Here is a 14,637-nt window from a genome sequence, read left to right on the forward strand (position 1 = left end):
CCTTCTCCACCTTTTGGAAGCCATTGCTTTTTCAAAGGCAGGAGAAGAATTCAGGAATATTTCTATTCAACCTTTCCGCTGCTCTTGAACTATTTGGCACTGCTGCCTCCAGCTGACCTGACCACTCAGTAGTTCTCTTAAAACAAAAAACAAAAAAACACACACAGCCAAGCATCATTTCACCCTTACATTTGTCTGGCTCCCAGAAGGACTTACCTTGTGAGAAGGTATGTGGATTTGAATAGGGTGCCCTGTGCTACATAAAGGTGACAGGATTAGGAAGAGACAGAAAGAATATCCCAGGAGCTGCTCCATGGTGGTGGTGACTGGCATGAAAGTTCTGCCTCGTCTTTGCAGAAGGCTTTGTGGATGAGAACGCCTCCTTGGCATCCCTTTCGTTCGTGCTTTTAAAACTTAGGTTTCTTTTTTCTTTCTTTTTTTCATAAAAAGGACCTATAAATGTAGCATTCATCCTGATACAAGCCTTGATTGTCCATGCATCCAAGACTGGAGGGTGGCCAGTTTCACTCGCTACTCCATAAGATGAAATGAAAACAAAATATTCTGAAGAGCCCGTGTCCTGTTTTCAGCACTTGATGAGGGCTCTGGAAAAAAAATAAACAGACCACAAATATGCTGCGTAAATAGACGATGGGTCCAGATCGCCAAGGGGACAGAAGAAGGTCACTGCAAAATGACTAGCGTTGCTACTTGTACCTGCTGCAGTGTTCCTTGGCAGAGAAGAAACCCAAAATAGGTTAAAGCTTCCTAAACAGAGGAACAGAAAACTCCCCAGTTCATTGGATGTGTGGAAGGAAGGGAAATATTTCCTCAATGCATGAACCTTAGTGAATTTACACAGTTCCTTTTGGTCCTCATCTAATCCTTTGATTTTTGAAAGAAGCAAACCTTCCTCCTTGCAATGAAGCAAAAAACCCAAAATGCAAGAATGTCCCTTATCGCCTTTACCATTTATCTTAGCGTTGGAAGTCCTGGCAAGAAATATACATGAAAATACATAAATTAGAGGAATTTGAGTAAGACAACGGAATTATAAACTAAGAGCTTTTGCTGTTGATGTGGTCCTAACCTTAGAAAATCCACTGGGAGAGTGTACCCAAAGCCCTGGAAACTATAACAAATTTTGAAAGCTTGGCAGGTTTCTATCTCAACAAAGGAAAAATGAAGATGTTAACGAAAAATTTAGATCCCCAAACCAAAGAAACAATAGAAGCCATATCGGAGATTTAAATAGTGAAGAAGGCAAAATACTTGGGAATATGGATTTCGACTACAAACTTAAATCTTTTCAGGATAACCATACCAAAAACTGGAATGAAATTTAAAAAGATATGGAGAGATGGGGAATAATGAACTTATGAACTTAACATTGTTGGGAAGAATATCAATAATCAAAATGAATGTCCTACCTAAAATGTTGTTCCTCTTTCAAACACTACCAGTGATTAGCAACTATGCTTGCTTTAAAAAATGAAAAACGAATATGCTGAAATTCATATGACAAGGGAAAAGACCACATATTAAATTCAAAATTTTAACAGATACAAGAGAAAGTGGGGGGGAATTCAGCCTTCCTGATCTAAAAATTTATTATGAGGCAGTATGTCTAAGTTGGGTAAAAGACTGTATGGAATTAAAAAAATAATAGCTTACTGGACTTGGAGGGATTTGACCTACAGTACTGCTGGCATGTGTATCTATATTATGACAAGGCTAGAGTACACAGATTGTTCGTAAACCATATAATTAGAAGAAATCTATGTTTGGTTTGGACTGGGTATAAGGGCCAAACTTGCTATCACCCATGGAAGCAGTGTCAGTGAAAAAGATAAATATGAAAGGAAATTGAGGTACTTATAAAGATATTATAGAATTCAAAGAAGGCCAACCAATACCAAAAAAGAGAGAAGACATACAAGATTGGATCAATGACTGGTTTCAATACCATCAAAGAAATGAGATATTTAAAAAGGATAAAGAAAAAGGATTTAGTAAGAAAAGCTCAGATAAGAAACCAGGATGAATACACCATAAGAAAGGAGTAGGGAAACTTTGGAGAATATTTAAAGAATTATAACAGTTATATAAATCTCCAAGTAGGACCAGAGTTATGAAGAGCAGTTAAATCAGTTAGAATGTGTGGAAGGAGCACAACTACAAGTAAAAAGGAACCCATGGAGGGAAGTGCAGGAAAGTTGAACAATGTAGCAGGATAATGAAGAATATTGTGAAATGGATGTACTAATTTACAGTGGTACCTCGGGTTACATACCCTTCAGGTTACATATGCTTCAGGTTACAGACTCCACTAACCCAGAAATAGTACCTCGGGTTAAGAACTTTGCTTCAGGATGAGAACAGAAATCGTGCAGCGGCGGTGCAGCAGCAGCAGCAGGCCCCATTAACTAAAGTGGTGTTTCAGGTTAAGAATGGACCTCCGGAACGAATTAAGTTCTTAACCCAAGGTACCACTGTATTGTAAAAGCATAAATATATTTTTTAAAAACAACAACACCAAAATGCCTAAATTTCTACTGCCCAATGTGTGGGATAAACAATCATGTTGACTTGTACTGGTTAGATTATGGAATGAAGGCAGGGAGAAATAGAGGGAAACCCAGAACCTCCCAATTCTCTTGGTTCTTCACGAGCACTTTTGATTTCATACAGGTAACTCCTATTTTATATTCATGTCCTAACATCCTTCTTTTGTTAGCGCTTGCAAATTTCACATAATTTGCCCACAAATACCTCTCTCTGTCTATCTCATATGCACATTTGCTGGATCAGAAGATGGCTGTCACCTATTGTTTTTATTCAAAGATGCACCACCCTATCACCCTAAACATTAGGAAGAACTTCCTGACAGTAAGAGCTGTTCGACAGTGGAATTTGCTGCCAAGGAGTGTGGTGGAGTCTCCTTCTTTGGAGGTCTTTAAGCAGAGGCTTGACAACCATATGTCAGGAGTGCTCTGATGGTGTTTCCTGCTTGGCAGGGGGTTGGACTCGATGGCCCTTGTGGTCTCTTCCAACTCTATGATTCTATGATTCTATGAGTAGCCCTGGCCTCCATTACATTTATTTCCTTAATCCATTTAAAAAGCCACCTGCGCACTGGTTGCAATCAGCATATCTGTGGCTGTTCTTGCAGAACTCTGGATATTTAAATGTCTCTGCACAGGGGAACATAATCTCTGCTGCTCTATCGCTAAATTTGGAAAGAGCCACCTTGCTCTGTGACCAGCTGAACATCAGGCAAGTTGCGTTGGTTGCTTTAAATGCAGAACATGTTGCCCTTCAATTATTGTTGGACTCCTGTTCCCATCAGCCCTAGCCAGCAGGCACAATGGTCCCAGATTATTTGTGTTAGGAGTCAAACAACATCTGGAAAGCTGCAACTTCTCCATCCCTGCTTTAGATAGATTGTGTGGACACTTTTAAGAGTCACAGACAGCCGACCTGACTGGAAGAGTCTGCGACCAGAAGGAGGAGGTGTACCAGGAAGAATGGATGAATTTTAAAGACTACTTAACTAAATATGTTAAGATAACTTAAGTGGAAAAGCTTGCAAATATTAGATAGGCTTAGGATTTAAATATGTAAGGGTAGGATTTAAGATGTTTAAAGCTAAATTCGAAAGAATGAAAGATGTTCAGTGATTAATTTTTTTTGAGAAAATTGATTTTAGAAAACCGTTAAAATGATATACAATGAAATTCAACCAGGGGGATTCGAGGAAGTCACTTAACAATGTTATTAAGATTGTTTTAATTACAATTAGGATGTTTGTTTGTTTGTCTTAATTTTTTTTTTGAAAATTAATAAAAAAAATTGGGAGGGAAAAGAGTCGCAGACAGGCAGATCTGATGATGGATAATAATTTGCTAGGATGCTTTCCAGTTTGAGGGCCATGGATATGAATGGCAGCTGCACAGGAACACAGCAGAGCACTTGTTGGGAGGAACAACTATAGAAAGCTGCTTTAGACCAAGTCAGAGCACTGGCACTTCCAGATGAGTATTGTCTAAACTGACTGGCAAAGGCTCTCTGGGCTTTCAGACAGGGCTTTTCCCCAGCCCTGCTTGGAGATCCCAGGAACTGAATCTGGGACCTCTGCTACTGAGCTACAGCCATTCCTCAGTTTCAACAAGGCTTGCACAAGAGAAATCCCTGGTAGGTTGTTCATTATTTTAATTGGTGAGGTGGGGTGCCATTTGCATTTTTCAGCTTAGGAATTGCAATACTTGGGCCACCCCTGGCCAAACTGCAAACAATTTAAGAGGTTCACAAGCAACATGAGAAGTGCCTTCGTCTGGATGCAATGCCTTAAAAGAAAATGTGATGAAAATGTTTTATAGATAGTATATTACCCCCGTCAAATCGGCTAAAATGTATAAGGTAAGCAATAAATGTTGGAAATGTAAAGAAAAAGAATGAACTTTTTATCATATGTGGTGGGAATGTAAAAAGGTGAAAAACCTCTGGGAAATAATATATAATGAGATGAAAAAAATGTTGAAATATACATTCATTAAAAAACCAGAAGCATTTTTACTAGGCATTGTAGGGGAGGATATAAATAGAAATGACTGTAAGCTGTTTTTGTATGCAATGACGGCCGCAAGAATACTATTGGCACAAAAATGGAAGCAAGAAGAACTACCGACGAAAGAAGATTGGAGGATGAAACTGATGGACTATGCAGAACTAGATAAACTAACGGGAAGAATTCAAAATCGGCGGGACCAGAGATTCACGGAAGATTGGTGTAAATTTACGGATTATATGAAAAGTAATTGTGATGATCAGATTACATTTGTAGGTTTGCAGGAAGTTTTGTAAGGGGAATAATCTGAATTATTGCATTATTGAACGAAAAGGATAATAATAGTTATGATAATTAAAGGCAATATGAATTTAGGAAATGCAGAAGCAATTATAAAAATGGGAGATCTTCAGAGGCACTGATGGAAGTCCAGAAAGATTGTATAAGAGGTGAAATTTTGGGGAATGTTTGTTAATTAATATGCTTTAAAATGAATAAAAATTATATTAAAAAAGAGAAGTGCCTTCGTCATATCAAAAGTCCCCAGGTAATTATCTATACTAAAGTTTACTTAGCATAAATGGATGGAAAAAGGTTCTACTAATATATTTCTGCTGCACTTCCTTCTTCAGGCAACCCAACAAAGTCATATTTTAAACAACGGACTCCATGAACAAGCGCAATTTAAATGCACAGAGATTGTGCAGAAGCATGAGGTGGTCTAGATGCCCTGTGGGTAACTTTTATCCAACTGCCTTGCATAAGAAATTATGACATGGAATAACTTGATAAAAATAGACCTGGAAAAAAGACTGACAGATCTCTTTGATCTTGCAAGGCTAAAGGGAAATATATTATTGCCATCATAATCAACAGAATAATCTTTAAGATTTGCAGTTCCAAAAGCAACAGTGTGGGCAAACTACTGGAAAGGTACGTCCAAGTGGTTGTTTTTTTAATTAGAATATGCTGGCAAAGTGTTGGTGTTTGCTGCTTGGACGGAGGAGAATAAACCTGTACTGTGTCCACTGGGAACTCTGGCTTGATTCCATGGGCCAGCCTATTTCTATCCCATCCCAGTTCCTAGAGGTGCTAACTGCTGAACAGGAACAGCACAGAAGAAATGCTGTGTTTTGCAGAGCTGGTGTAGCATAACATTAGTGACTAAGGGCAGAACCAGATGTCATAAGAAACATGTCTCTTTCTCCCTGTCTTTCTCAGAACCGCTGCTTCCTCACTAGGGTGATTTACTGAATTTAGCGTTACTGATTTAGTGTTACCTGAAAGCAGAGTTTAAACGGTGATTCCACATTGAATAGCATTGTATTAACTGGAAGTCCCCATTTTGAAAACTTGCTTTGAGGTGCAGGCTTAGTGATATCACATGAAGTAGCCAAACAGTGCTGTTCCATAGCAGGCATCTCCAAGAAAGTACCAGAACTAGTCTTATCAGGATCTTGACCCTGCAGGGAAGCTTGTAAGTGCAGTTTCACAGCAGATTAACCTAGTGCTGCTTTAGTGATGTCAGAGGCAATATTTTGTCATGCAAAACGTTATCTATTTCCTCAACATGGTTGTTTTCCTCTTCATGAAATAGATTGGATACCTATTTCATTTCTGTGAGCTCTCTATTGACAGATCTCCCTAATACAACAAGGTTAGGGAACAAAAGTGTTTTCGGAATAGACAAGAGCAACTCTGTCTTAGTCTAAAAGCATAGGCAGTGTGTTAATTTTGTAGGTGGGCAATCAAAGGGGAAATTCCAGATTCAAGGTTTGCTTGGTAGCCTGTGGGAAAGCATGATCTCTCAGTCTGACATTTGAAAGAGATTGGAATTTTAGAGCACTTCGTTTGCCGGAAAGTGGAATGTAAATGATAAAGAACGGTTTGTTATATAAAGAAGAGCATATCCAGATAAGACTGAGGAGTTTTGACTCCTGCAGATCCTGATCAACATTGGTGGCTGGTGTCCCTTGGGACCGGAAGTGAGGAAGGCAGGGAGCCTACCACTAAGTGGAAGCAGCGCCCATGACAGGCAGAACCAACTAATTCTAGTTTTTGCCCCCATCCTCATCTCCATTAAGTTTTATAAGGGCTTCTTTTATTTATGATCTAGATAAAAAAACCCACTTTGGAAATTGGCTGTTTGACAATCCTTTTTTTTTTTTTTTTTGTATGCTCCTTGCTTCATGGCACATAATTAATTGATCATTACCAGGTTGAAAACCTTAGTCCTATAGTTTTCTTGCCTCTGTCTTAATGACAATGTGAACTTATTGACTTCAATCTCCTGATTTAGGTGGTTATCTCTCAGCCCCCTGGCAGTTGTGCTGTGAGGTGCCACAAGATACCATCTTGTCCCCAATGATATTTAACCTGTGTATGAAACTATTGGGAGCAGCCATTAGGAAAACGGGGGCAAGGTATAATAAGTATACTGAGGATACCCAAGTCTATTTACAGTATATGAATCAGGAAAGGCAATTCAAGCCTGGACTCACTGGTGATCTGAATGAGGGCCAACTAACTGAATCATGGCAAGATGGAAACAGCGGTTGAGCAATAGGAACTGGGGATAAATTCAGTTCAGTTCACATTTTAAAGAGAACCCACCTAATTAGCGCTTTCTGAACAACATGCAAACTAAAACAAAGCCAATCTTAAAATTCCAAATTCTCTAAATTTTGCAATGTAATGTGTTAAAAATGCTTATGCTTAGGAAGTGTGCATATTATAGCTGCATACACACAGAGAGAAAATGCAAAAATGTGTACTTAGATAAAGTTGCCACAAAATGTGTATACTGGAAGAAGTTTGCACTAAAATTAGAGAAAGTGAAATTTTCAGATTCATTCAATGGTCTCAGAGTCTCAATAACTGGTCAATTGCTTGCTTTGGATGTGTCGGAAATCAAGCCTTTATCGGGAGAAACTGGCAACTCTCCCAGGCACCCGGCTTGGTCTCCTGTTGACCTCCCTGGCTGCATTCCCCGGCAGGATACAGGCTAGGTCACGATAGGCGATTCTTCCCAAACGTGGGAAGAACACACCCACTCCCTCCTGCTCCCCCGGCAGGGAAAAGGAGATAGACAGAAACGTATTTACATGCTTTTATTTCTGTCTTTGCAGCTTTACAGAAAACATGACTGCTCACTTCAAGCTCCAGCAGTCAAGTGACAAAGACTTCCTGTACTTCTTGTACAAGAGCAAGAGGAAGAGCTCATATTACACTCTGAGCTAATTCCGGTGCATTGCCCTGTGAACTGACTGTCCCACTGTTTCCCACGGACAGTCCCAACATTCCCATCATGGATTGTTTTCAAGCTAGCAATTTGCAGCTGCATTGCATCCATATCGTAACAGGATGGGGTTGTATACCCCTGAAGCTGCAAGTTCATAGTATGAGGTGGAGTGGAGGCTCTTGGATTCTATTGCAGGTTCTGTGCTGGGATAACCTGACCTCTGTTTTCCGTGTGCTAATAACCTAAAGCTTGCACTACTGCAGTGCGCTGCATGTGGGGCTGACTCTGAAGTTGGCCCAGAAGTTGCAGCTAGTGTAAAATGTAACAGCTAAACTGCTCACTGGGACAAACTATATACTGCTGTTGAAAGAATTACAGTGGCTGCCCATTAATTACTTGGCTTAATTTAAGGTGTTGGTACGACAAAGCCCTATACAGCTTAGGACCAGAATCGTTTCAACCTTCATGTATCTAACTGATCACTGCGCTCTGCAGGAAAGGGTCTCTTGCAGATCATTAGGAGGTACGTTCTGTACAATGTAGGAATCAGGCCTTTAGTGTGGCAGCACCTGCCCTTTGGAACACCTTCCCATTACGTATCAGACAGGAATAATTTCTGTTCAGGGCTTTTAAGTGAACAACTGGTCCATTGGTTTGCAAACTTGAAAGGGACAATCTTACTGTTTTATCCTTTTTGTTAACAATGTAGAAGTTTTCTATAATGAAGCATCATATGAATTTTAGGAAATAAATAATATTGAATGGTCCCACTTCAAATAAAAACACTGGGCCAATTTGCATGTAACGCTAATCCCTGGTTTAACGCACAAGAGCAAATGTGAGGGTTTCCAGAGTGACGGTGTGGTCTCCCAGTCTGACTGCTGTGCTACATCTGGTAATTTTGGCTTAATGGTTACATTTGAATCTGGGCTCGTGAGCAGTAAACATTAACAAAACTTGATTAGAGTTTGTGACTTGTCTGGAGCAAGATAAACCGTTAGTCTGGGTTCAGACACAATGCTAAGCCAAACTATGACAGCAGCAGGATCAGAGAAGTACAGTGTCCCAGATATTTGCTTCAGGAACCTGCATATTTGCTCAATTGCACTAAGTCAGGGGTTGTCTTAGTGTTAATATGTGAACTGAGTCACTGTCCGCCACTGTTACGTACTGAGTTGAATAGGATTCAGAATGCAGCAGTATAATTGGTCCATAGGAGCCACCCAATCCAGCTCCAGGTGGAAGTGAATACGCAATCTGATTGGCCTACAGGAGAATCCCGGAATTAGCCAATCACGTGCGGCCCATTGTGTAAATAATGTACAGTGGTACCTCGGGTTAAGTACTTAATTTGTTCTGGAAGTCCGTACTTAACCTGAAACTGTTCTTAATCTGAAGCACCACTTTAGCTAATGGGGCCTCCTGCTGCCGCCAGAGCACGATTACTGTTCTCATCCTGAAGCAAAGTTCTTAACCTGAAGCACTATTTCTGGGTTAGCGGAGTCTGTAACCTGAAGCGTATGTAACCTGAAGTGTATGTAACCCGAGGTACCACTGTATATAAAGCAGATATTTGGGGGGGAACTTTCATTCCTCACTAGTATGAGCTGAATAAAGAGCATGAAATCCACACTCGACTCTGAGTATATTTCAGCCACATTTGGCAAAAACTAAGCACTAATTTAAATTTGCTTAACGAGGTGCTATAAGACCTTATGCAGGGATTGCAATGCCTCAAGTTTTTTGTGGAGAGGGGTGGTAATTTGAAAGAGCCCCCACTCAAAAGGAGCCTCCATTGCCAACAATTTTAGATCAGACAAGCTGATAAAAATGAGGAAAAAATATTGCAACTAATTATTTATTAAGTGAAAAAAGTGACAAAATGTATAAACGTAGTGGGACTGCGAATGAAAGAATATAATAAAGCAATGGATTTTGCCTTTTCTATATTGAGGATGAATGGCAGTGACCCTTCTGAAGTTGTCTTAAAGCACCGTTCTGCTACCCCAAAATGTATTTTGCTTTCCACATCTGAAACTTCTTCCAGAGCCACTACCTTCTGATCTTTCTGCCAAAGGGCATATCCTTCTCTGGCCTGAGCCTGTTGAAGCTGATGTGGCTGGAAAGGGAATAGGCTTGGGCTGCCAGTGACAGACCTAACACAGAAAGTCAGAACACAATTCCCTTGGGCTGACTCCAACCACTATTGTGTTTCTTTTAAAAAAACAACAACACCCTTACAAAAAAATTTAATAGTATCCTTTAGCAGTAATACTACCCTACTAGAATAAGTTGCACACGAATCCTACAGTTGTTCAGTTCCAGTAGTGTCAGGAATAAACAGCTATGACTAACCAATGATTTGTACCTCTGCTAAGGAATGCCAAAGCCTATTTAATTGGAAGGTTTCCACTTTGGTGTGTATAACCTGGATCCTGCCATAGAGAGACTGGGGAAGCAAATTACTCACTGGAAAAAGTTTTATATAGACTGGAAGAGTTTACATCTGTTTGAATTTTAGTAACCTTTTTAGTGCCAGTCAGGGTTCACTACCTACCGTGTTTTTCATCCCATAGGACGCTCCGTCCCATAGGACGCACCTAGTTTTTTTGGGGGGAAATAAAGGGGAAAAAATTCCCTTTATTTCCCCCCCAAAAGCAGGTTGGGGAAACCGAACCAGGTCGAGAAACAGCGGGATGGCAGCGCTGCGCCTCCCTGCTGTCCCCCGAGCTTGTGGGGCTGGCCGATGTCTGCCCGGCGGGAGGGGTGCGCTGCTTCAGGGCGCCCCCCTCCCTGCCGGGCCGGCAGGCTGCTATCCGCAGCGTGGGGAGCCTTGCCGGGACCTCTGTCAAGGCTCCCCACGCTGCGGATATCTGCCCTGCACGGGGGGCGCTCTGCTTCAGGGAGCCCCTTGCGCTGGGCGGCAGGCTGCTATCCGCAGCCTAGACATCCCTGCGGGACCTCCCGTAGGGCTGCCTAGGCTGCGGATGTCTTCCTGAAGCCTGGAGAGCGAGAGGGGTCGGTGCGCACCGACCCCTCTCACTCTCCAAGCTTCAGCAACAGCCTGCATTCGCCCCATGGGACGCACACACATTTCCCCTTCATTTTTGGAGGGGGGAAAGTGCGTCCTATTGTAGCACCCTGCTTGTGGTTAACGCTTAGCTGGAATGAAATATTCAACGCAGCAATAGAGAAATTAAAATAATAATTTATTTGTCAGACAAATAAATGAGAGGCACAGTGGTATATGGTTACCAAGCTCTGGCCTGGGCTCCTGCCATTATGGCCAGCACTTATATTCTCTCAGCCCAGGCCCCTTGCTCCTCCTTTGGCTGCCTCTGTCCAATCAGCCTGGTTGAATTTCCTATTGGCTGATTGCTATAACCAATCCTAAAAGATACACCCATATCCTCCTGTCCTTATATGGAACACAAAGAGCTATATATTGTTACATCTATAAATGACAAATAAGTAGTAATATATCTTACATGTGTCTCAACAAGGAATCTTAATTACCAGCTCACCTCTTGCCCTCCTTACCCTATTGCCTTCTAAAACAAATGGTTAATCTTAAATTTTTATCTTAAACATATGTCAAGGATCTTGAGTTTCACATCAACATTGAAAGATCTCCTTCATTTGAAGGTTTCTAAACAAATGTCTGACAACTAATATATCAGGACTGCTTGGATGGCGTCTCTTGTCTGGCAGGGGGCTAGACTGGTGGCTGATTTAATTTCAAAATACAACTCTTACAACTATATGAAATAAGAATCTAGCATTTCTTAAATCCTTTGCATAATTACATTTAAGCCAGCATATTTCATACATTATAGATAGCTTTTTAGAAGGATAAACTTCCTCAAAGTAAAAAGGAAGGAACAGTTTACAGCCTCAAAATAAAATAGGGAAAAAAAGCCTCTTCCCCTTTTTACATTCCCCCCCTTCTCCAGCCAGTTGCTTTTCCCATTTGGTCTTGGCCTTTTAACCTTAGAAAGAAGATCTGGCTCATTTTACTGGGAGGCACATTGGTATTATTTTACTATTTACCAACTATTAATTATGTTTATCTCTGCCTTTTTTATCTTCTGTAACATGTAGGGTCAGTGTCCGTTCTCAGCCTGTAATTTCAGCTTTTACGACTTTGAGAATTGTTTTCTGCTATAAATCAAGGGGCCCCTTGTCTAGGAGGAAAACATTGCCAAGGTTCTGTAAGCTGCTGGTCTTCTGCCTGGCATGAAACTTTTGAAAATCTTTAAGCTCTCTTTAATATACAAGCCCTGATCAAACATTAATAAAATGCAGGCTTATGCCTGATGCCTCACTATAGGGCGAAAAATGCGGTATTTCACACAGAGACACTAAAAATGTTTTTTGTGGGGTTTTAAAAATAGATATATTAAATAACAACAAAGAGTCATGTGCATTTTAAAGACTGATAACACATTTATTATGGCTTGCCGATCGAAAGGTCGGCGGTTCGAATCCCCGCGGCGGGGTGCGCTCCCGCTGCTCGGTCCCAGCGCCTGCCAACCTAGCAGTTCGAAAGCACCCCCGGGTGCAAGTAGATAAATAGGTACCGCTTACCAGCGGGAAGGTAAACGGCGTTCCGTGTGCTGCGCTGGCTCGCCAGATGCAGCTTTGTCACGCTGGCCACGTGACCCGGAAGTGTCTCCGGACAGCGCTGGCCCCCGGCCTCTTGAGTGAGATGGGCGCACAAACCCCAGAGTCTGTCAAGACTGGCCCGTTCGGGCAGGGGTACCTTTACCTTTACCTTTAAGGTTTCAGGGATTAACACAGCTACTTCTCTGGAAATTTTAATAACTGTAGTATGTAATGTATAACAGCATAATAATGAAAACTTCTTGAAAGAACCTACAAACAGCATACGTTTTCTTTTCTTTTTTTTCCTTTTTTCAATTTTTTTCATTGGTTTTCACATTATAAACAAACAAACACATAAAACAAACAAACATAAATCATAACCTTATTAAAAATTACACTTATTAACATTGTTAAGTGACTTCCTTGCTTCCCCTTGGTTGAATTTCATTGCATGTCCTTTTAACGGTTTTCCAAATCATAGTTCTTAAAATAATTTAACTTAAACATTAACATGCTTAGATCTTCACATTATGAAATTAAACATATTAATTCATCACTTAACTTAAATAAAACCCTAAGCCAATTAAGTATCTGCAAGCTGTTTTCAGCAAACAGCATACGTTTTCTGTTCTGCTGCACACAGGGCCAGCCTGAGACCTTTTGGCACCTGAGGCAAGACGTGCCACCGACGCTTCCCTCCAGCGCCACAGATCTGGGCCCACAGCCCAGTGGGGTGAGATGCCTCAGGTCACCTCATTGGCGCACCAGCCATACTAGGGCAGCAAACTAGCTTAGGGGCTCAAATTTCTGTGGCACCAGTGGTGTGCGGTCAGTGGACTTGGCTAGCCCCTAAATGTTCCCCTGGTTCCATCCTTCTCAAAGCCTGGGAAGCTTCTGCCTGGCTTAGGGAAGGAGGCGTGATGCTCATGTGCACACTCTCTGCATTGCCCTCGCAAGCTCGTGCCTCTGGCCCTAAAGGTTTCCCTGCAAAACATTTCACTGCACACTACCGAGTGGCGCCCTGTGTGACGCCAAAGTTTGGCGCCTCCCGCCTTCCATCCTACATCATAGTTGCAGCGCCCCCAAGGCATAGATGTCAACCTTTCCCTTTTCTTGCGAGGAATCCTATTCGGAATAAGGGAATTTCCCTTTAAAAAAGGGAAATGTTGACAGCTATGCCCCAAGGGTCTGCGCCCAGTGCAACCAAACTGGCCATGCTCCCCTCATGGTAGGGCTGGCCTTGGTTTCCTTTACAGAGGTTGTGTATAAATTCCTGTTTATTCTGCATCCAGTACAGGTTTGGGAAGTGGTGCACATCCGTCAGCAACAGTTCCTATGTAAACTGTATCTATGCTGCCATTTATTATGAAACGTTGAGTTTTGATGAATCCCCGCCCTCCCGACCAGCTTTGATGCAGACTGAGGAAAAAATGACCTAGCTGCATTTTAAGTGGGGTGATTTGTATCCATCTGTAAAGAACTGCTGTGGGGACAGGAAAAAGAGTGCCCCTTCTGGCAAAACAGGGAGCCTTTTCCCCACCTCCAAGCCAGTGCCGTCCTTTCAGATTATGAAGTTTATTAAGGGAAATCTCCAGTTCTTTGCTATATTGTGATTGCGGCCTGACTGCCCCCTTCGCCCTGCTCCCCCCCCCTTTACTTAAATGCTGTTCTTGGGACAATTTTGTTCAGGTAACAGTGGTGTGGAAAGAGAGAATGTTTAATGCACACAGCCCACCTATTATGTACTGAGTTGAATAGGATCCAAAATGCAGCAGTCTGATTGGTCCTAGAACAATGCAGCAGTATGATTGGTCCGCAGGAGCCACCCAATCCAGCTCCAGGTGGAAGTGAATCCGCAACCTGATTGGCCTACAGGAGAATCCCGGAATTAGCCAATCAGATGCAGCCCATTGTGTAAATAATGTATATAAAGCAGATATTGTGGGGGAACTTGCATTCCTCCTCACCACTATGAGCTGAATAAAGAGCATAAAATCCACTCTCTACTCCAAGTATATTTCACCACCCAAGCTGCAGCTGGGAGAAATATGCACTTGCTGCATTTGAGTTAAATGCTGGGGGAGAAGCAGTACGTGGTACACAAAGCATGGCACCAACAGCCCTCCTTATAGAAGGAAGTTTATTTACTCCCAAGTATACAAGCACAGGCTCAAGCTGCTAACGTGCAAATTGTAGAGTTGGAAGGGACCCTGAAGGTCATCGA

The 14,637-nt window shown here is 41.8% G+C and overlaps 1 protein-coding gene across 1 annotated transcript in view; it reads right to left on the reverse strand.

Annotated features, from left to right (window-relative positions):
* Positions 1-736, reverse strand: part of ITIH6 (inter-alpha-trypsin inhibitor heavy chain family member 6) — a 32,791-nt gene extending 32,055 nt beyond the window's left edge. The window contains exon 1 of the mRNA XM_082205381.1: positions 217-736. Within this exon, the coding sequence (XP_082061507.1) occupies positions 217-390 (174 nt within the window). The 5' untranslated portion in view covers positions 391-736. The remainder of the gene's footprint in view (positions 1-216) is intronic.
* Positions 737-14,637: the final 13,901 nt, after the last annotated feature.

The sequence above is a fragment of the Podarcis vaucheri genome (genome assembly GCF_965113315.1).
Source record: "Podarcis vaucheri genome assembly, chromosome: 17".
Classification (NCBI taxonomy): Eukaryota; Metazoa; Chordata; class Lepidosauria; order Squamata; family Lacertidae; genus Podarcis; species Podarcis vaucheri.